At 38.3% G+C, this 22,342-nt stretch overlaps 2 protein-coding genes and 1 long non-coding RNA gene across 8 annotated transcripts in view; 1 reads left to right on the forward strand and 2 right to left on the reverse strand.

The window, feature by feature from the left end:
• Nucleotides 1-4,257: 4,257 nt before the first annotated feature.
• LOC112488316 (uncharacterized) lies at nt 4,258-9,639 on the reverse strand. Its single transcript, XR_003052241.1, has 3 exons — nt 8,924-9,639; nt 8,337-8,710; nt 4,258-7,475 (listed from the first exon to the last, which is right to left on the reverse strand). It is a non-coding gene; the product is annotated as an uncharacterized LOC112488316 (long non-coding RNA).
• A 1,013-nt stretch (nt 9,640-10,652) lies between these two features.
• LOC103391783 (filamin A-interacting protein 1-like) lies at nt 10,653-22,261 on the reverse strand. 5 transcript variants are annotated; one of them, XR_003052162.1, is made up of 4 exons: nt 22,081-22,261; nt 18,316-20,839; nt 14,223-16,140; nt 10,653-10,691 (listed from the first exon to the last, which is right to left on the reverse strand). XR_003052162.1 is itself a non-coding variant. In XM_017040148.2 (3 exons), the coding sequence occupies exons 2-3, from the start codon at nt 20,539-20,541 to the stop codon at nt 16,000-16,002; spliced, it is 2,367 nt and encodes a 788-aa protein (XP_016895637.1). In that variant the 5' UTR covers nt 20,542-20,839; nt 22,081-22,261; the 3' UTR covers nt 13,151-15,999. The 5 variants fall into 5 exon arrangements, 2 of the variants coding, with proteins under 2 accessions (XP_016895637.1, XP_024919460.1); XR_003052163.1 differs by lacking the exon at nt 10,653-10,691 and adding an exon at nt 11,121-11,645; XR_003052164.1 differs by having other exon boundaries at nt 18,316-22,261.
• Nucleotides 12,826-22,342, forward strand: part of cmss1 (cms1 ribosomal small subunit homolog) — a 29,230-nt gene continuing 19,713 nt past the window's right edge. For both annotated transcript variants that reach the window (XM_025063693.1, XM_025063694.1), the window contains exon 1: nt 12,826-13,123. In XM_025063693.1, the coding sequence (XP_024919461.1) occupies nt 13,084-13,123 (40 nt within the window). In that variant the 5' untranslated portion in view covers nt 12,826-13,083. The remainder of the gene's footprint in view (nt 13,124-22,342) is intronic.

The raw sequence follows: 22,342 nt of genomic DNA on the forward strand, positions 1-22,342 counted from the left end.
AGCGCCCAAAAAACCCCGGCGTCTGAAGTGCCAGTTCACCACGGGGGCTGGAGAAGATGCTGCTTTAAGAGGCTTGACTCTGAGCATTAGGACCTGTCCTACTGCAACCTCCGAAAAGTAAAAAGCTCAAAGAAAGGTCTTTGTTACTGTAGTCATGCACTGCCAGGATGGCACTAATGGAAGCACCGAGTACAGAACATTAAAGAAATGTCCATCATGTCTTACAGGAGGAATCAGTACTTAAATGTCACATACATGCTGCACAGCAAACACACATGCACATATTCTGCAGAGCCCTCGGTGCCGCCGAAGCAGGAGGAGGATCTTAGCTCCATCTACTGGTGGCGATGTGAATAATCTCCCGCTCCGTGGCTGAAGGGGGGATAAACACCAACCGAGTTCCCCCTAAAATCATTTTCTCCACAGTCGTTGCCAAGCTTCCCCTCTATCCATTTATATCTTTGTCAAGCCAAGAAACTAATCTGACATGATTAGCTACAGTTTGCGAGTGGTATCTCTTTTATCATCCACAAAGACTTTCTATTACAGCAGGGAGTGGGGAGGGGGAGAAGGTAGTTCTCCAATTTACACAGGATAACATCTGTGTCCACCTCGTACTGGTTGCATCTGGTGTAAATACTGTGCCAAATTAAATATGCAGATGACCAAAAAGGAGAATACAGTGAGATGGAAGCAGATGATCCCCTGTGGCAGCAGCTGAAGGGAGAAGTTGAAAGTAGAAGAAGGAGGAGGAGAGAAGTCCTGCTCCTGCAGTTCATCATTTAGGAGATGCAGTGTAGATTTTGACCTCCTCTCTCCGGAGAGTTTCTCTGCACAAACTTATGTCAGTTTGAGAAAGATTTCTTTTTTTGAATAGAAGTCAAGGCTAACATACATGGAAACATGCATGGTAAAATAGAACGGCAGAGTGGGACTTCAACAAAGTTCGGCAAAAAAAACTTATTCAAAATCCCACTGACATTTGTAATAGTGCTTATGAATAAAAGATGTCTGATTTAAGGTCACAGCTCAGCAGAGGATGTGTGTTCGTGGGTGAGTGTTGAGTGATCGCACTTAGCTCAGTCATGTCTGCAGTAACAGGAGGACCGACAGGGTGAATTACCAAATTTATTCAAGAGCAGAGATTATAATTTTTTTTTTAAAGTAGGAGACTCTCGCCAGCGCATGGGTGGTTGTGAATATTTTACAGCTCATTTTACCTGACATGGAAAAAAAAGAGGGAAAATAAATTATTGCATGTTTCCTCCAGAGGAAAGTCCAAAAACATGCAGTAGAATGGTATTGGGAGACTATACTGTAATTGTACTGCATTGTATGTACTCATGTGTCATATGGACTGACTTTATTGAATTTAAACTCAAACATGTTTTAATGTTTAACAGGAAAGTAAAAGTAAATAAACATAAGCTATGAGATATTTTAAATATTTCAAATAGTCCTTACAAAACTAGGCTTTTAATGCCAAAGACAAAATGTACAGATACTGTTTTATAAAAATCTAGCTTAAACCACATCATGTAAATTGCAAACAGTCTTTTTTTGTAATACTTTCAAGCCTGGACTCAAACCCACAACCCTCTGGGAGTACGGCTACTGTTACTGAGCTACTGCTACTCATCTTGAAGCAAAAATATCTACTCTAAAATGTTTGTTACAGTAAAAATATGTCATGTGACTCAAATCTACTGCAAAAATAATCATTTGGTAAATCTGGTAGAATTGTTAATATTAACCTAGACAGAAGTCCAGAAAAACAGTAACTTTGGCTAAAGATCATTTCAAACTTTAACTGAAGTCACTCACTTGCAGAAATTCAAACCGCAGCAATAAATAATAGAAAATAGCCTAGGTCAATATTAATAAAGTTGAAAAACCTTACACTGTAGAAAAGCATCAGAGAAAGTTATATAAACTCTATTTAAATCTTAAAGTGACCAGATGCTAACCAAAGCTTTCATCACCAGGCTTTGAAGAAAAAGAAAAAAATTACCCTAAAGTTTCCAATGTTATCTTAGAAAAGAGCAAAGAATAACAGACAAAAAGTCTAAAAATAGGTAAATTATTAATGGCCAAAATATTGTAAAATAATGGCAGAATATTACAGGCATTAATGACTAATTGCTAACACAAGTTGCTACAAATTAGTAGAGAAGAAAAGTACATAAGAAGAAGAAATGGAAGCATAGATGTAGCTAACTAGCTGACATAAGTATTGCAACAATGGCTATAACTTGTCTAGTTTGCCCAGAGCTGCCTTAATCAGACTTTGATCTGAATTCTGGATTTTCTTTTTAAACTATTGGCAATTCATGAAACATTAACTGTGCTGAAACCAAACTTTTCTCCTCCTCCTCAGTGCCCATGGCAAAATATATTAAAAAAAATTTATTGTGCGCAGCTGCTTGTTCATTTCTTTCACAAAACAGCTGGCAAGTATCCATGAATGGAAATAGTGGTTGACACTGAGAAACAACAAAACACTTTACATTTCAGAGCAACAGTTGGATATGTAAATGGAGCAAAGTAGAGGAGTAGATAACTGCCCCATCTTCAGGCAGTTATTAGTTTGTGCATGAGATCAGGTTTCTGTGTCTTGCTAAAAATTACAAACAAATATATCAATGTGTTATCGGTGCACACAGCCGCTCAGGAGCTGCTTGTAAAATGACATCATGACAAGACAAATCTCCCTCTTCCACCAACATCTTTTTAGAAACCACAAGCAGGTCTCTCGCCATCGCTATCGCCACCTACATCAGAAAATGGATTGCTGCCGCACATGTGAAGGATTCCCCTTCCTGCAGCGGCAACTCTTTCATACTGCGTTGTTGAACAAAGTGTAGCCTCGAGCCACACGGCGACCGCAACACAACACAGAACAACAGGAGCTAATAATAACGTTCATGCTGGAGAACTTGGTTAATTTCTGAACTGTTCCTGGTCTGATAAAATGAACATAACATACTGGTGGAGCAGAGATTTCCTTGATGATAACACCGTGCAGTGGCTTACACCTACCTCTGTGTGTGTTAAAACACAGTGAAACACACAGATTAACTGGAGGTGGTGGTTGGCAGCTAACAGTTTTTTAAGAATGTGGTCCATTTGGTCTTATTTGCATTATGCTAATTAAATGTGGGGACTGCAGCAAAGAATTTTCGACGGTTGCATAAAAGGAACCTCCTTTAAAATAAACCACAGAATCATCAACAAATGGTTCTAACATCATTCACCAATAGGTGGCAGTGCTGAAACTTGAACAAATTTGGCATGAGATAGAATTTTCCAATTCATGGTTCGTAAAAATATCATACATATATTTATGTGATATTGTTGGAAGTGTACAGCCACACCGTTCAGTGGGCGCTCATTATCATAGCATCCATCTTTGGCCTGTTCACCAACATCTGTTATAATTAAACTTCAAGTACCAGACCAATTCACCTGAGAAACATCTACACAAGTTCACTAACACTGACTTAAACTCCTCCAACTCTACGTGCACACATGTTTAAAGGAGAAAAACATCTGCAGGGACAGTATGTGCTGATATAAAGAAATAAGAAGATAAAAGATTCGATTCACTGATACTCTTTGATATTCACCACTGTGACATTCAGTGAAATGCCCTAAATTATTCTTTTTCGTCTTTTATTCATAACCTGTGAGATGCTATGACTTTTCTTTTTTGCCATTTTGCTCCCAGTCAAACTCAATCTCGCTCCTTCTCTCTCTCGCTCCCTCCCTGCCCTCGGTCTCACTCCATTCCTCCATTTCTCCTCTAACCATTCCCATGAGTAAAACCTTACTTAGCTTTCTGCATGTATGAGTGTGATTGCTTATTAGCATCAAGTATGTGATGCTGTGTTAAGTGCGATGCTGCCCTAAGAGCAATAAAATGTACTGTATGTTTGTCATAGTAATGAGTACTGGTAATCATGCACTGATGGCAGTCGTGTCCACTTGAAAAATGAATGAAGACCATTTATTTCAAGGAGTCCTGTAGTTACAATACACATACATTTCACGTACCACATATCTAGCATAAAAAAGAAAATTAAGTTGAATTAGTATGAGCTAAGAACAAATTAATGTCAACAAAGCTAAGAACATATTTTTATAAAGAATAGACAATAAAAGGCCTCATTAAAGGTTTATGTCTTGATAGCTAAAAGTCAGAAAAGTAGTTATAACAGCCCAAAGAAAATATTCAACTTCACCTTAGAAACAGTAGAATTAAGTCCAAATAGCAAACATTTAGACAAACTAAAATGTAGCCCAGAAATAAACTCTAAAGAAAAGGTAGTGCAGAAAAAAGAGACAATAGTTAGACAGTTAGTTGACCGATAGCTACAAGTTAGCCACAAAAAATACTGAGGTTATGAAGATGTAGCAAAGAAACATAAAAAAAAAGTCTCTAATTTGGACAAGTGTTACCTAAACACTAGCCAAGAGATGATTCAAATTGTAATTAAAACTGTTTTTATTTTAATGGTTTCAGATAAGCTAGCATCACCAAAATAGCTACAAATGAAGAAGTACACATATCAACAATAATGAAGATGAAACACGCACATGATAAAGTTAACTTAGGTAATTAACCAATAACCATAGTTTGCAACAAAGACTAAAATTTAGCCAAAGGTTAGCATTAACTTACAAGAACCGTCAACATGATGAAGGGCCATTATTAGGAACCATATTTCACCTGATACATTTGCACAGCCTTGCTGATTGGATATAAGTGATTCAGAAAAGAAATGTGCTGTACAGCCAAACACAGCAACACAGAGAAGTTAGCCCACAGATAATGTCGCTGACAGCAGCTTTTATACATCGAGGTATGAAAAGAGATTAATATTCATCAGCGCAATTACCCTTTAAACATCAACACGGCAAATGTGTGCCTCCTCCCCTGCACTGTGCTGCTGAACAGACTCCCAACAGGGAGCCATAAATTCATACATCTGCAACAATGAAGTGAATCAAACTTGTGTAAATGTCAACACTCTCTATTGTTGACAAACGATCGATACAAGCGGACGGTCGAGGCATTTGGTCTTTTCGAGGCCCTCGGTTTAATTCAATAATTTTCACACTGAGTTCCTCGGCAATTGCTATTGATGGCTACTAAGAGCCCCAGCCTGCACACACTCCACTGTTGATTTGTTGCTACTGAAATGCATCAAATAACACTTGAGTATGTCAGCTGCCTTTTTTTTTCTCTGCCCCAATACAATTTGATACTTTATTCGGATTCAGCGTGGAGGTTAAAATGGATTGTTGGTTTGTTAAACAGGTTCCATTGTGTTTTGGCCATGTTTCCAGAATGTTCACAGCAAGAGACAAAGAATAACAGGGGCTGTCGGCAGCACTGACTGGATCACAACACCACCTGTGCATGTTGGTGCTGACTCACACACTGTGACCCAGGCTTCTGGCCAGTACACTGTGACACAACTCTGAATGTTTTATAGTTTATCATGAGCTTAGAAGATGCTGCTTCATTTAAACAGAGGGAAAACTGCACAAGTGATCCATCAATAATCTACGGCATATTCCTCTGCAGAGTCGCTGGAGATCAGCACTGGAGCCAAGCTGTCAATTGGTGAGGGTGGGGTACAGCCAGTACATCACATGACCATGTATGGAGACAAAGTGTATGGAGAGAAAACCTACAAACACACACGAAGAACATGCAAACTCCAGTGCACTGCAGTCAAAACCATGACCACTAGGTGGTGCTAATCAAGGAACCATTAACAAGAGTTTTCCCTTTCAGTAGTGTCAGTGTGAAATCTGCTTGAGATGAGAAAAAATTGTGAAAAACTTCATCAACAAATGTCATTTCACCAATTATATTTCAAGTCAGTCATGGGTTGTTTGGTAAATTCCAGAAATATACAACAAGATTTGACTTTTTATTAAAATTGACAAATTAAATCAAAGAAGCTGACCTTGAGGTCAGTAAAGTAACTTTTCCGCTCATACTGAGCCGATGTACAGAACACTGAATTCAGTGTTTAGGATAGCTCTAAACCCTGGCTTCAACTTTTTCTTTTTAATAATTTTAGGAATGTTATATATAAGTTGCTGTGTATGTTTAAGTTCCCAAAATGCAACAATTTTGTTATGCTTTCAATGCTTTGGTCCAATTAAAATACTTATAAGGATTCCCTTCACTCTGACATTTTACAAAGGTTTTTACTGATTATTCAGTCTAATTTTGTCCTGATGATTTTGTGAAGCTGCTTGTGGGATAATTAGAACAGTGCTTTCTGATGACAGTGCCTGAAAATTACTCATCAACATATTGTTAACAGAGCACGCAGTCTAAGTGTTGTTATGTGAATTGATCTTTTTATCCTTGAGAGACATCCAAAATGTCAAGAAGAAAATAAATATTGCATGAAAATACCACACTCATCCATCTGATTGCTTGCCTCTCCACTGCTGCCCACAAGGGGCGCTGTGGCTAATCATCTCCCTTTATATAACCTCATAACCTTAATCAATAGCCTTTCTGCTCAGCCCACATCAAGACTAGACCCTCTTTCTTGCTCTTAATTTTTAAGCTAATTCCTTTTATTTCTGTACTACCTCACAAAAAAAACAATTGAAATTAAATTAGTGAAAAAAAGTAACTCATGGGCAAAATTGGATTGATGTAATTATCTACATCAATTTGCAGCCTGGCTGTTGGGGGTTAATGGGCCAGAAGTGGTCCCAAGCCAGGAGTTTTAGACCACTGCAGGTTTCACTTCTATTTTTTCAAGATCACTTTTGCACTCTTGCAGAATTCCTTGTCTGTCACACATCAACTCCTGACACTTGTCTCCACCCACTCGACCCTGCCTGCTGCCTATTCATCCCCTCTGTAGTGTATGTCTGTTGATGGTTGACCTCTCCTTTACCCCCGTTGGTCTCCACCTCCTCCACACCTTTAATCTTCACCTTACCATCACTTCCTGACGTATTCTGTCTGCCTTCTCTCCAATGTATACCTTTACTTCTCCACTCTCCTACACCTTTTTTGAAATTATTAACAGACGCCAACATTTCACCTCGTTTAGCCAACATTTTGTTTGTACACTTTCCAGCTGTCCTTTCCTCCCTCTGCTGGGACACAGGAAACATCACACAGGCAGCAATGTCCCAGTTGGCAGGTGCAGTATCAACAAGTTCTCACCTTGTTTTGTGCCGCTGCGTCCCTCTGCTGATGATAAATGTGTTGAAGCAAAAATATGTACGTGTCACTTGGTTCCCAGCTGGGTGGACAGACCTCAGGCCTCTGGAGCTGCGACTCTCTACGTAGAACCGTAATTAGAGAGGGACTGGATGTCGTGTCACTGGGCCCACATTGTTGTCACTGCTGTCTGCAGCCTCAACCAGAGAAGTGTCCATTCACTCAAGGTCTCACACACAAGGGAGGGGGGGACAGAGCTGGGTTCCATCTGCTGAAGACAAGTGACATTAATGAATACACTTTACATTAGACTCAGAATTTGGACAGACACTCCTGTCAGAAACTACTGTTCAAAGCTAACTTTGAGAAGTTGTTTACATTTGAACCACATGTAACTTCACCTGTTACTGATCATTGACCTTATATAAGGAAATGGATGTAGCTTTGGGGTTGCAAATGTGAAGATGTAGAAGAGATGTCATAAAAAAATGAAGGTATTGTCATGCAAATCATAGGAACAAAACCAAGTATTCATTGTCTTCCTGGAATCTGCAAACTTTCATATTTTTTTATACAAAAACTACCTAATGATACTCTACACAACCATTGTTTAAAAAACAAGTTAGACAAACAGTTATATAAAAAAACATAGTAAAGAATACGTAAAACATATTGATGTTGGAAACATCCAGGGAGGGTAACACACAAGACTGAAGACAAACAGTTAAATAAAAAAACATAGTAAAGAATACGTAACCTAAAGGCCCTGTATCTTCAAGGCAGAAGTAAATGTTTACTTTGAATTAAAAAATCCAGATTAAAAATTTCAGTTCAACTATCACTGTTGCTACAAAGTGTTGATAAATAAGCTTAAAAATAGTATAAATTTGAGTTTTATTTATTTAGTATTTCAGGAGATGTTCTTACACCCATCCCACTTTTCTGTTCCACATCAGGGTCTTCCTCTTCCTGTTCCTGCCCGGTAGCTGCAAATTGTATTGTCCATTATATCCAGTATCTATGTTCTGCACATGTCCAAACTATTTCAGCCTCTGACTCTCCAACTTTATCTCCAAACTGTCCAACCTGGCTGCTACCACTGATATTCTCATTGCTAATTCAGTCCAACCTGCTCTCTCCCACTGAAAATTTCAGCATCTTCAACTCTGCCCCCCTCCAGCTCGTCCTGCTGTCCTTCAGACATGGCCCACTGTCTCGCTGCTGTTGCTCTCCGAGGGCAGTACACTGACCTGAGGATGTTTTTGAAAAGCCAGCACTTTAGTTTGAATGTTCAGCGAGTCAACATGTCTCCCTGTAACCTCTGAGCTGTCGTCTCCTGTACGTGTGGCCTTAAAGCTTCCGTCAGCTGCGGCCTGACCTGTGTGCGCTCAGACAGTTGGTTAGTGTGACAGTAACTGGGACCTATGCCACAACAATCCCTGTGCTCTCTTGCCACTACACCTCTGACACATTTACAGGAGGGCATCTGCTTGTTTATCCCATCTGTGGGCAGAAACAGCAACACAAGACTGATTCTAAGAAATACAACTTTTCATTCATAATTTTTTTTTTTTAATATCTATATGCTCTGACCATAAAGAAAGAGAGCATACAACACAATGTGTACATGTGTGGGACAGGTTAAAGCTATTATTACATTTTTGAGCTTTAAATTTTTTCTAAGATAATTTTTAATATTTACTTTTTTGAACTCACCAAAATGCCCCAAAAGCAAATGTACGACACAGGCAACAGCAGCAAATGGAATTTTCCTCCTGGAGGTCAGACTCAGCCAGATGCTCATGAATACAGGTGTAGCTTATGAAGAAACCTGCGGTAAGAGAAGTTCTGTGGGCTGAAGTTTGTAAAACGCTCAAGGTCACTTCCTGTTTATTTGCACTCGGTCACATAGTGGCTGTCAAAACTATTGGCTACACCTCCCTGACCCCTCTGTTCCGGCTGCAGCATACTAACATGACAGTCTGTGGATTTCTTCTCTTGTTCTTTTGAATCATCATTCTGTTCTCCCACCCTCTATGCTGTTGTGTTTGATTTAATGTGCACTTTATGTCCTTGTGATGTGTTCTATTTGTTGTCCACTTATTCGACAAAGTTATGTCACAGAAGTTAAGTCTCTAGGATAATGACGGAAATTTGAGGAAACAATTGCAGGCATGACGCAAAGAAGAAAAGATGTTTAAAGCGGAATTTAAGAGACGGAAATTAGGAAAAAATGACTAACAATTCAAGTTAATTGGTACAGAGCTCAAAGGCTGGAACATTAGAAGTGAATTATCCAGTATGACTTGGAAAGAACAAGCAGAACCTGATCATGAAGTGACAGAAGTGGACATTGGTGGGACTAATGAATCACAGGTGTGGCCGATCAACAGGGTTACAAGAAGGAAACAGAAAAACTAAACCAAACTGTAATATAAGTTTGTTTATAATATATGTTTATTTTACCACAATGTAATATTTGCACTAGAAATAAATATACCCCTTTTTTGTGTAAGACCCAAGAGAGCCCCAAAAATTATAAACATTAATAAAAATTTGTATCAAAAATTTATAGCATGCAGATGTCCCTCCCTTCACTGCAGGTGGCGCTATAAACACAGTTTATATACTCTGGTCTATTTGATTTTGCTAGGCTTACATGATAGTTTTGTTTTATCTGATTTTGTTACTAGGTCACTCTATTCCACTCTTAAACTGATTTTGTTAGCCTTAGTTAGCCTAACATTTAGCTTTTGAGGCTAGCTTTTTATTTGGCTGTAATAAAAAAAAGAACAGACTAAGGTGACAATGGCCTTGCTGTGTTGTGTGACAAACTCATGAACATGAAGCTCTGATGTCAATATTTCTGTCTCCTCCAAAGATGGCTAGATGTTAAGAGAAAAAAACACCAGCAGAGGGCAACATTCAGGCTAATGAAAATCTTATTCAAAATTAAGAGGACAATTATGGGTTTTTATTCTTACATATTATGAGCAAATGGACATTTTCAGTGTCAGTATCAGCCTATTAAAACAAAAGAGGATGGAAATAAAATAGTCAAATAGAATGTGGCAATTTGAATAAGAAAGTGATACAAACAGCTGCTTACAAAACTAAACACATTAACACCAACGCTCCACTGCCTAAAATCACAGGAGCCTGAAGAGACAGCTGTCTGCCTTCCATTCTAATGACGTCCATGTTGTCCACCATTCTTTTCAGTGATTAGTAACACCTGTCAAAAATGTCCATTTAAGGAAATGAGCCTAAATTGTTGAACTTTTCTATTGTACCAAAAAGATGTCAATTTATAACTGTTATAAATTATTTTTAATTATTGTAATTATATGACACTATATTCCTTACCGTGGTGCTTTGGCCCAGAGGCAATGTCTCTGTCATTGGTGTGGAACCCCAGGGTTCACCCCCTGGGCAAGATCAAATTCCGGTTAGGGCGGTTGGTACCTTTCACTGGACTCACCACCTGCAAGAAGGTTCGGGGGTTAGTACCGTGCAGTGTGATTTGGGTGGCGACTGCTGCCCCCGTGACTCGGTAACAGATGAAAATAGATGGATGGATGGATGGATGGATGTTTTCCATACCAGTTAGTAATGTTACCATCTTGCTTAGAAGGCAAGAGATGGTGTACATCAACAACCGCATGTTAAAACCATATATACTGACTTACAGCAAGATTTTGTTGCTAGAACAAATGTAACTAAAAGTAACTAAAATTTGCAGAATCAGCAATACTTGCATACAATTATATATTAGGGTTACATACCACAAAATATGTAGCAAAATGGAACCTGTTGTCTTTTGTTCCTATCTTATAAGGCTTTTCTATCTAGTTATCAATATTTTATTATAAGTATTTTCTATTTAAAAACAATAAGTTTGACTGTAGTTTGGTTGATGAAAAAGGAGAAGTAAATATATCTCTGACACGTTTCACAAGTTTCCCAGGGGTTTGGAGGGGAAAATGGTCTTTTTATAGTGAAAATGCAGACAAACGGTTAGAACGACAAATGAGGAAAATGCCTGTGTTTTACAGGAATGATACTTAATTACATTCAAAGCTGCCATTTAGAGTCCATTGTCATGCCTAAACGTTGGCAGACCTCAGCGTGTTGACTACATCCTTCTGTTTTTTCTTTCCCTTGATTTGTTTTTCTTCGCACATTTTGGGGTTACACGGCATAACCGTTGCAAAGCCTTTATAATTTCCCCAGTAATCAGTCTGTTCTCTTTCTGTGGCAAAGCTTTAATCAAACATCTCATAGCCCCTACCAGTCAGAAATGTGTTATTCGACTGAAACACAAAAAAGCATGCAATTACTCCCAAAGGATCTGTCCCTCCTCTCCGCTCCAGCTGCAGAAAGGAGGATACCATTCCAAACACGTTTCTTTTCCTTTTTTCCTGCCTTCTTCAGTATACTGGAAAACACATACACACATAGACACACACACACATCATATAGAAATGCACTATTTACAGCTCACTCCTATATGGAAACATAATCTAATGATGAATAACAAGGACTAAAGGCAGTTTTAATGTAAATATGATTAGTTTTTATATCATTTATTATTTAATGTCAGGCACTATAATTAAACCTTTGTTAATGAACAAAGTGTTTTTTCTTCTTTCTGCCATGGCAGGTACAAATTAAAGTTGTTTTCATATTTATAGCTCTGTCATCCCACTGTGTCTTCCTTGTAATTTAATAAGATCTATTGAATTACAAGTCTCAAGATGACATTATTTAATAAATAGGTAAATGCTTCTTTAAGTAACTGGAACACAGGAAGTGAAAATGTGCACAGTGGAAGAAAATAGTTCCCACCCTAACTATCTCTCCACAAAAGCATGTCCTCATTTCTTCCACCAGCCAATACTGTGGGGATCAGTGACAATAGCTTAAAGAGGCCCAGACAAATGGAAACAAACTACCTTGTTAACAGAGGGAAAATGTAAACCTCTTCAGTTTACTCATTGTCGCTAAAGACGTATGCATACACAGCAGGAAAAGTATTTATCACGGAATGCTGCAATGTACGTAGGAGATTATCATTATTGATGAGCTACAGTGTGTGAAAAATGTTCATGTACGAAAGAACAAGGTGAACAGTTTAAGTTGGTTGTGTTTGGAATGAATGTGGTCCAAAATATAGATTAAACTAGACAATTCCTATTACACATGAATAATATTATCCCTTAGCTCAAGTAAAAAAAAGGCTTTTCACTATTACTGCAAGTTACAGAGACATTTCCAGCCAACCCAATTTGATTTTAGTATGATAAAAAACATTTAATGACTCATAATAGAACATATTAAAAATGGTGGGGACACCACAATGTTTATTAATTTGTCTCCTCAAATCAGATTATTTTTTTAATGATTGTGTTGACTACCGGTTTTCCCCTTTATATTTTTCTGACATAGTGTGAGAACAAGTAATCTTAGTTTAGATCAAATTAGTTGGGACTTACTCCTGACAGTAGGTATAAATTAACCATTAATTTATTTAATAACTTTGTCCTGCAAAAACACTGTTAGAACGGTGCCTTAAATTTGCTATTGCTGAGGCATAATCCACATGAATGGACATCGTTTTATTAGCTCCAAAATCAGTTTTATAATTGGTTCTGTTGTGTTGTTGTGGTTTATTTTTTATTAGATTGTTGTCTATTGCTGAATATAAAACAAGGTGAGCAGACCCTACGCTGATGTGTCGGAGTTTTAAAGAATTCGTTCGTTGTTTTTAAACATTTTTTAACGTGCTGCTCGTGAACGCAACCCCGATCAGGCTCACGTTAACCCAGAAGTAGTGGATTTAGATTGGACCATATTAAACATCTGGGCTAAAGAACATGGGAGACGACTTGGGGGACGAGTGGTGGAAACATGATGGTAAGATATTTATCTTATTATCTGTGTTCAATTTGTCATAGTCGTGGAACTTCCACTGGTGATAGCACGACGAGCTACACGTTGTCTCACGATGTCTCGCGAGGTCCTAAGCTACACTGTATGCTAACGTTGTTACACTTGTGTGGCTAATCTGTTTCTTTTTAAAGCTGTAAGTTTAACTGACATACACGTCTAACACTGTATATAAAAACCCGAGACTGAGTGAGTGTCACTCTGGCTCACATTTGAGTCGAGGACATTAAAAGTTGATATTTTGATAAAAATGTCACACGGAGCTAGCACTTAGGGGGGGTGTGTAAACACTCACACGTGTGTCTTTATGCATGGTATTGAGAACAATTTGACATCATACTGTACCTTAGGGTCAAACCTTTGTTTTAGTTGTATTACTATCTTGATGTTAAGGTCCTGCTGTTTTCAAATGGTGCAGTTGAGGCTACTTGTAAATATGTGAATAAATATGTAAATAATTATTAATAAATGGGTCCCACGAAGTCATTCAAGCCAATAAATATAAATGCAGTAGTTTCTACATTTCACACAAATGACCCAGTTAGACCTAAATTATAGATATATGGTCAGTTTAGAGTGTGTAATGAACATAATGCCTCACCTGTGACAGGAAGCAATTTGTGGAATGAGGCAACAAACTGCATTTTGAAACGAGTCATAACTGTTTATGTAACTGCACATTTTTGAAAATCTAAGGTTGGTGTGCATTTTTTTTAAATGCCTGGACAAATGATTTTGCTCTTACCTAGGCCTTCAGTGATGGTATTTATTGTCCAACTTCAATAAATACCTCTCATAATATCATAATTTAGTACACCACGTGACAACGGCTGGAGAAATTGCATACAGAAACACACTATAAGCACTACATGGCATTGCATCACCTCAATTGTGTACAAAACGGGCTATTTTATGACGCATTTAAAATTCAATTTTCTTTTTTTTTTTCTTTCGACTTTGTCCCTTTTTTCAGGGGTTGCCACTGCGAATCATTGATTTCCACATTGCCCTGTTCTCTCAATCTTCAAAAGATCCGCAATTAAATAAATAACATTTTTGTACTCACCAAAACAACTGTCCTCCAAAACAGTTATTTTAACACAAAGTCCATTCTCCTTTCTCTCCTCAAGAAGACCTCAATGACTTGGTTGTACAGTTTATCTGTGCGCTTCAGTTCCAACAATAAATCCCTTTCGCACCTGTTCGTTTAGCTGTGCATCCACTCGGGTGTCCCCAAAAGTTTTTAGAAGAACCGAAGCTTGCAAGTGTCCAGTCGTGCTTTGGTGTCTCATTGCTGCCGTCGTTAAGCAATTTAAATTCGCAAATCCACGTTTTGCCCTCCTTCGGCCATTATGGAATAAAAAAGCGAGTAGCTATTATATTTCTCTCTCTGCTAATCGGATAATCTGCGTTGAACTTGCTTCTTGTTGTTTTACGGCGGGAAACGAGTATCCAATCACAGGACGCATACATGTCACGTTCAACATGAGGCAAGCTAGAAGACCTACTGTCAACAACTCGTGATCTGATTGGCTATCGCAACTGTTTATCAACTGTATGTGCCCGTTCGGATTGCTTACATTGCACAGACGCCCGCATTGTTGACTTCATACTTCATAGATTTTATACAGCCTGGCAACAGTTAGCTGAATTCTGATTGGATAAAAACTCTAACCTAAAAACAACAACACTGGAAGGAACCTAATATGACATGAAGAGAATATGAAGAATATGAATTATGCTTTTATGTATTTAGGAAAAGTAAATTAAAAATGAAATAAACTTTTATCAACTAATGATCATGATCTATGTTAGGCCAACAGAGAAGGCCTTGCTGGCCCTGATGGCCCACCACTGTATTTACACAATAAGGGAAATCTATATAATACAATTCTGAGCATGAAGTAATCATTAAAATATTTTCCTATACCCTTTATTATAAAAATTGCAACTGACTAAAACCAAATGCATTTATTCCATCCCTCCCTCCCTTGGTATGTCAGTAGTTGAAGGTCGCAGTAGTTCTCACCTGCATATTCATGCCCTCTGCATACCAATAGAGGGCCCTCATGTGCTTTGAGGATTATTGACCTGGTCTTGTTGGACCGAAAAGTGCTTTTTCATGAGGTATAAAGCACTCTATTTATTATATAAAGACGTATTGTCTGATTTTTTTTTCTTCCATTGGTGAATACTGGAATTTATTGTATTCCTTACAACCCATTTATTGTCATTCTAAAAGACATATTTATCACATAACTACATTTTATTATTTGAACTTGAAAATAACATTTTATATATAACATTATACATAACATTTTAAACTTATTTAGGGGACCACAAGGTGGCAGGTGCTTTATAGCAAGAATATATGGTTAGCTGTTTCAATCCCAGTCTTTTTCTGTTCAATTTGAAAATGGTTCTTTCAGTTTGGGCCTGTGTTTTTTCCACATACCCAGTTTCCTCTTGCATTTAAAAAACATTCAGAATAAGGTTAATTTGACATTCTAAGTGTTTCGTTTGGACTGGCAAATTGCCTACATACTATGATCTCACCTGATGCTAAATGCTGAAAACAGGAAATAAAAGTTTAATATTAAGTGTACGAAAGATACAAGAAAAGTCTTGCTTAATGTGAGAACTACTTCTGCACAGCATGCACTGTCTCATACAGTATTTTAAACAAACAACGTGTCATTGTGTAAGTGAGGATATTTCCTTTTACATTACGGGCATAAGCAAAATCACATTTCTTGCACATGTTTGAGTCTTTTTCACCTTATATTTTTACAATCTATTTTTAGTTCTCAACATGATGTAGTCTCAGGGATGTTGGGACACTTTCAGGTCAGCGATTTCTTTGGATACATTGTGGGATTTTTTCTGTTTTTCTCTCTCGTGTTGAGAGCCGTGCTGCTTTTTCTCTTTGTGCCACATCCTTTTGTCTTGGGAATCCTTGATGGTCCAGGTTTCTGCTGCGAACCCTGGGGAATAACAATCTGTTAGGTGGTGTTCACAGAATGTTCATACCTGCACACACATCTTTCTCTGTGAGCTAAGGATAAATAGGCAAGCATATGCTTCTTTCCATCAACCTAATGGAATCATTAATTAGTGCTCCTAATTGTTGGTATCGTGGTCTATGCTTGCTTTTAGCACACATCAGAGGGTTTGTACTGGGGCCTAAATTATTTTAATAAAATGCTGCTGTGTTCTAAACAAAAAAAAGCAAAAACAAACTAATATTAAATGCATACAAATTACTAATAAAGTGAGATAATTAATTTAATTAAATTCTAAACAAATGCTTACAGAGTAGTAGTTTGCATGTGGTAAAACATTCCCTCAAAAAGCTGAATGCTAGTATACTTATAATTACATTAAGCCAGTTTGACTTTGGTAGAAATGACTAAGATTACATAAAGTAGCGAAAGAAAAGAAAATGACTAGAAATTATATATAATCTACAAGAAAAAAAAACTTAGATATAGCACCAGAAAAAGTATAACTAAATTAACTAAAACCTAACTTAGTGAATGTTAGTTAGCCAAAAACATAAATCTACAACTAGGCAAAATATAAGCACAGAAAATGTCTTAAAAGATGCCAAATACATAGAAATATTTAAACAATAAACTAGCCTGTAGTTAGTCAAAGTGACGGCTAATGCGTAACAAAACGAGTGCAATTCAAAATGAATGACTCTAACACTATTGTAATTTGGAAACTGGATGTGCCAGGGGCTATTTTATTCTTCCTTTATTTTTTAGCTTTTTGAAGGAGACTGTTTTTCAGGTTGAATCATTACATCTGTATTTAGCCTAAATATTATTGTAGCTATTACATTTGTTATTAGAATGCAACTGGATTGGAGACAGTATGCAGATCCTAATAACCTAAAATGTCATGACTTTCGAGAACTGTTCCGTTTACAGACAAATGGACCAGCTGCAGTTGACAGGACCAGTATGGTTTAACTTTACTGTATCGCTCAAGGTGAGAAACGATTGCACACTGTTCTGATTGTTTCCTGTTGATGAGGCTTCAATGTGTGTCTAGAAATTGTATAAGCGGTCATCAGAGTTCTCACAGTTTCTTTCTTGTTGTCTAAAGTTTTTTTTTTTTTTAAACTTTAACCAGGAAATCCAATTCCAAATTTAAAAATAACAACATAATTCTAACAGGTTCAATTCAAAATGTTAAGAGTCCATGAATCATTTTTTTCAATGAAATGCATCTGTTTCTTTTTTGGTCCATTAAATGGTCTTTGTTGGTTCTTTTGAGTGGAAGCTAATGGACATTTTTAATTTAATAAAACCCACCATTACGTAACGTATTCAGAATGTTGTGTCTTTAAATGGAGAAAAAAAAAGAAATATTTTCCTGCAGGGACTGCAATAACTGTTCTAACTGGATAGTTATAACCCACTATTTATGCAATTGCAGAACTTTATAGCTGATTTTTTTTAAAGTCTTGCACATAATGTAATCTCCAAGTGGCCTACAGTATATTTTATGATTTTGTTTTCAAGTTTTGAAAGCGCCTAGAAGTTTCAAAAGGTGCAACTGTACATCTTTTGTAAAAGAGAACCTTATTTGATGTTTAAATACAGAAAAAAATGTAATTATTATTTGAAATAAAATGAAAAAAATCAAAAAGTATTGGTATAAATATGTAAACAATGTAAACTGAATTATGTCTGGTGAAAACAATAAATAAAACACTCGTAATAATAATTCAAAATATACTGTATATATAATTAAAAAAAAATTTAAAAATTTGAATATGTTGAGAAAAAAACAAAGCTTTAATGAACAAAAAAGAACACAAATAAAACACAAAACCATAAAAGTACTGGATGTGTTTAATTGAAATTATATTTTCTCTTAAACATAAACAAAAAAGGAAAAAAAAATGTCATTCAGAGTCAGTAAGTCCAGGTACAAATGACACATCGAGCATGTTTGACAAATGTTAGTGTCCGACAGATGCAGTATAGCGTTTATGCCACCATTGTTGTCAAATATATAGAACATTGTTATGTGTAAATGCAATCATAATTCAGTTCTAGATGCATATAGATGCCATATTAAATATTTGTGACAGTTGGAGGGAAAAAGTTGTAGAGTCTATTCCCCTAATCACAAAGACCACTTACTGTAATATTTGAGGGGTGTGATGCTGGAGAGGTAGCGGGAGTTATCGTGATGCTACTTGTTATCTTCCCAGCACCTTTGACCTGACACCCGCTGGTAATGACTTGAGTTCTTTGCTCATGCCTAAGAAAGTATGATCCATCTGGCTGTGGTAGGCTGTGGGCTACACCATTATGACCTTGAATGTAAGGGCTCCCTAGGTGAATGTGGATCTTGTTGTCCTCTGTGGTAATGATGCTGGGACTTGTGTCGGTACTGTTGGCCTGTTTCTGATGCTGCCAACTATTCTGCCACTCTGGTGTTTTACAATAGATAGCCTGGTTTGCGGCTTCCACTGGATCTGGAGAGCACGTCCTGACGGTGACAATCTGAATTGGGGATCCATTGAGTTCAGGTGTCACTGAGCGTGACGAACTTGGGCTCAACACCCGAGTGATGGTTGTGCCATGGAGTGGAGACATGGTGCGATCGGGGCTTGATGGAGGTGTTTTGGCGTTGACTGCTGGCAGACCTGAGTTCTGGATGATGGTTATTCTCTGCTTAGGGGAGGCTCCACCTGACGGGATGACGGCTGTGCTGGTGTAGGATGGGGTTGTGTCTCCAGTGGGGCTGCTAATCTCCAGTGTGGCTGTGTTCAACATGTGATGAGGTGTTACCTTGATGTGTAAAGGCTGCCCTCTGGTGTGTGTTAACATCATCACGTCGCCGTTAACCGTTTGGTGCATATCTAAACCAGGACCTGAATGGCTGCTGTTGTATTGGCTCAGGTTGTTATTGGCACTGTTCAGGCTGTTGAGGTTGTTGACAAGAGATGGTCGTCTGTTTATGATCCTTCCATTATGGTTTGGATCCTTGTCATCGTTATCTCCACCTACCTTCTCACCATTCTCAGTGTAGTCATAGAGCAGACTTTCTACTGTCTCAGTTTGTACCTCCTTGGTGGCCTGATGGAAGAGTTTCCTGCCAGAAATAGGGGTCAGATTCTTGGATGGTCTGCATCTATCTAGCTCACCGTTAAGTTCTTTCATCTCTGAGGCCAGTTCCTTGTTTCTGGCTTCTTGCTGGGCCAGTTTCTTCTGAAGTGTGGAGTGATCTGTCTGTACTTTACTGATGGACTCCTCAGTCCCCATCAGCTTCTGAAGTTTCTCCTTCAAGATATCAACCTCTCTGGCTAAGAGTCTGGACTTTACTTGTTCCTTCTGGAGACGACAAAGAAGGAGGTGCTCCTGGTTGACGTCCTCCTTTTCTGCACGCTCGTACTTGGACAGCTCCTTCTTTGCAACCTCAAGTTCCTCTGTAAGAACTCTGGATCGCCTCTGTTCTTCCTTGAACCTCTTTTCCAGAGACTGAAAGTTGTCCAACCTTTTTTGCAGCTCTCCCTCCAATGCTTCCTTGTCACAAAGTCTCTTTCGCAGCCTGTCCAGCTCCTCGGTCAGCTCTTTGACTTTGTTGTCCTCTAGCTGGCAGTGGTGATTGGCATTGTTTGGAATAGACCCATGTGTGTACTTCTCCTCCTTTTCTTTCCTGTTTTCTAAAACTTGTAGCCTTTTCTTCATTATTATGACTTTATTCTGCAGCTCTATATTTCTTTCCTCTTCTGTTTTCAGTCTTTCTTGGAGCACCTCTTTTTCCTTTGCTATACCCTTAAGCTTTTCCTCTAAATCTGCTTGAGAACTTAGTGCCTGCTGCCTCTCTTCATTTAGTCTCCCTGTCATCGTTGTCAGAATGCTGTGCTCGTTTCTTTTGCTCTCCCTCCTGTTCAGTTTTTCCTCAGCCTGCTGCAGCCTCTCAGTCATGGCCTTTCTGTCCTCCACCAAAGCCACAGTTAGCGACCTCAGCTTGGTCAAGTCCTGTCGAATCATTGCTTCGTTCTTTTCCATCTGGCTTTCAGTCACTTCTAAGTCTCTCATCTTGACTTTCAAAGAGTCAAGCTCACCTGACAGCATCTTGCTTACCTCTCTTTCTCTCTCTAAGCTTCCCTTCAGAACACTACAGTCCTGTTTGCTCTTGACTAAAGCCTCCTCTATCCTGTCTAATTCACTGATTCGTCCATTCAACTTATCCACTTCAGCCCTAAGGCTATGACTGTGGCTCATCTCCTTTGCCAGTCGGCGGTCCAAGTCCCGACACTGGTCCCCCATGCGCATCAGCTCTTCGTCTTTCCCCTCCATTTCCACCACTCTTCTCCTCAGTACTTCTACCTCCGACAGCACACCCGTGGTTGTCATGGTGTCTTGGCTTTGTTTGAATATGGAAACTTTGTGCAGCGATGCAACCACCACTTTGTTTGCACCGGAGTAAGCAGCGTTGACGTCCTGCTTGATGCGGTCTGTGGTGGCGGTCAGTTCTCTGACGCAACACCTCTGTTCCTCCAGCAGTTCACTTAGACACTGTTGCTCTGTTACCACAAGCAGTGCAAAGGCCTTGAGCTTTTTCAGCTCTTCTTTCAGGGCTGATATTTCTCTCTCATTTTTTTTCTCCTTAATTTCTTGATAGTTTCGTTCTTTTACAACCAGCAGCTTAAGCCTGTAAGGAAAAAAACAAATGATAAATGTGAAACAGAAAAGTAGGAACAGCTTCTACTGTATAAATGATCTTTTTTTTTATTTTTTCTGCAGACCATTTGTGGTGTTTATGCATAAACTTTTGGACACAATTTAAAATAAAATATTTTCCAGGATAAACATTTCTCTTCATGTTGGAAAGAATTCACATGACACAACATCTCTGACATGAATTTCCTGGAAACCTACAAATTGTTGGTTTGAAATGTTTGAATCACTGTCAACTTGTAAACCCTAAAACGCATATTTATGTAACTGTCCTTGTAGGGATTTCGTTTTTGGTTCTTTGCACTTCTCCACATGCAGCCTTGTGGATATAATGTTGACTAACTTGGCAGATGGTCCCTTGGCAGGGAGTGTTTGTTAATTAAGAAGTTCCTCCACTCTTGATTACCCTCGACACTGCAACCAATCACCCTCCCTCTGTGCACCTTCAGTGCTACTCCATTTCCAGCAATGTGAGGCAGGAACTCTCCCTGTTCCATTAGTAATTACAGACTAGCAGCGTTCACTAAGTGCCGTAACTCCTTACATTCCTGCAGATCTACTGGTCAGGCAGAATGCACGAGCAAGTCTTGTGTGTTATTACAGTTAAGAAATATTTTAAAAATGAATTCTTGCTTGTGCAATTTTTTTTAATTTTTTTTTTTTGCAATTTGGATTTAAATATTTGTTTTACTAGATTTCTTCTAGGTTGTGAATTTTAGGTCCATTTGCATTTTTTGCATGTTCTCAAGTTTACATTATTGTTTTAATGTTTGCCTTTGTACGTGCAAATTTAAACACCATGTTCTACCCAAGCAACCTAAACTAGAGTGTTAAGGAAACAATGACAGTTAATTTCAGCAGAGGATTTTTAAAAAAAAACAATTTCCAAAATTACTATTGTTGACATGTGTATGTAGGTGTTAAATCAGGATAAACCTTTTTGGAAAATCTCAGCACCTTAGCTTCTAATGTTCAAATGCGTTCAAAACTTCTCAAACTTACGCATTAACTGTCAGGTTTATTAAAGACATTTAAATATACACCAAAGTCATCTTAGAACAAAAGTAGAACTTCAGATTTACTCCTAACTATATACTGTAACGTTACGCATGTCTCATTCTGAACTGTCATACAAAGTTGTTTGGTTGCAAATGTTTTGTAATTCATAGTTTTCAACTTTCAACTATGTTGACAGTTGAGTTTGATTGTTCCTACCTGTGATACGGTCTTGGCCCCCTGTCCTTTTAAATTCCTCAGAGAATACAGTTAACTCTAGTCTTTCCTCTGTGCCTTTCCCGGAGATCCCAGTGATGTGGACATTCCATCCAGAAAACCAAACATTATGAGAAGTGCTCTGCGCACGGAGTCTCACTTGAAGCCAGTGGCGCCCATTACATCATCAGCAAGACCTTATATGGGACTGTACAGACTCTACAGCTCTAAGTGTATGTGTGTGTGTGTGCGCGTTTTGAATCTG

Source organism: Cynoglossus semilaevis, chromosome 16, assembly GCF_000523025.1.
Source record: "Cynoglossus semilaevis isolate Cse_v1.0 chromosome 16, Cse_v1.0, whole genome shotgun sequence".
Lineage (NCBI taxonomy): Eukaryota > Metazoa > Chordata > Actinopteri > Pleuronectiformes > Cynoglossidae > Cynoglossus > Cynoglossus semilaevis.

Bases quoted from the DNA above. Each gene is read 5' to 3' on its own strand.
- LOC103391783 (XM_017040148.2), bottom strand. From the start codon at position 20,541: ATGACAACCACGGGTGTGCTGTCGGAGGTAGAAGTACTGAGGAGAAGA. The intron at 16,141-18,315 runs GTAAGTGGTCTT...GTTATTCCCCAG, and splicing joins CACACCCCTCAAATATTACA to GGTTCGCAGCAGAAACCTGG.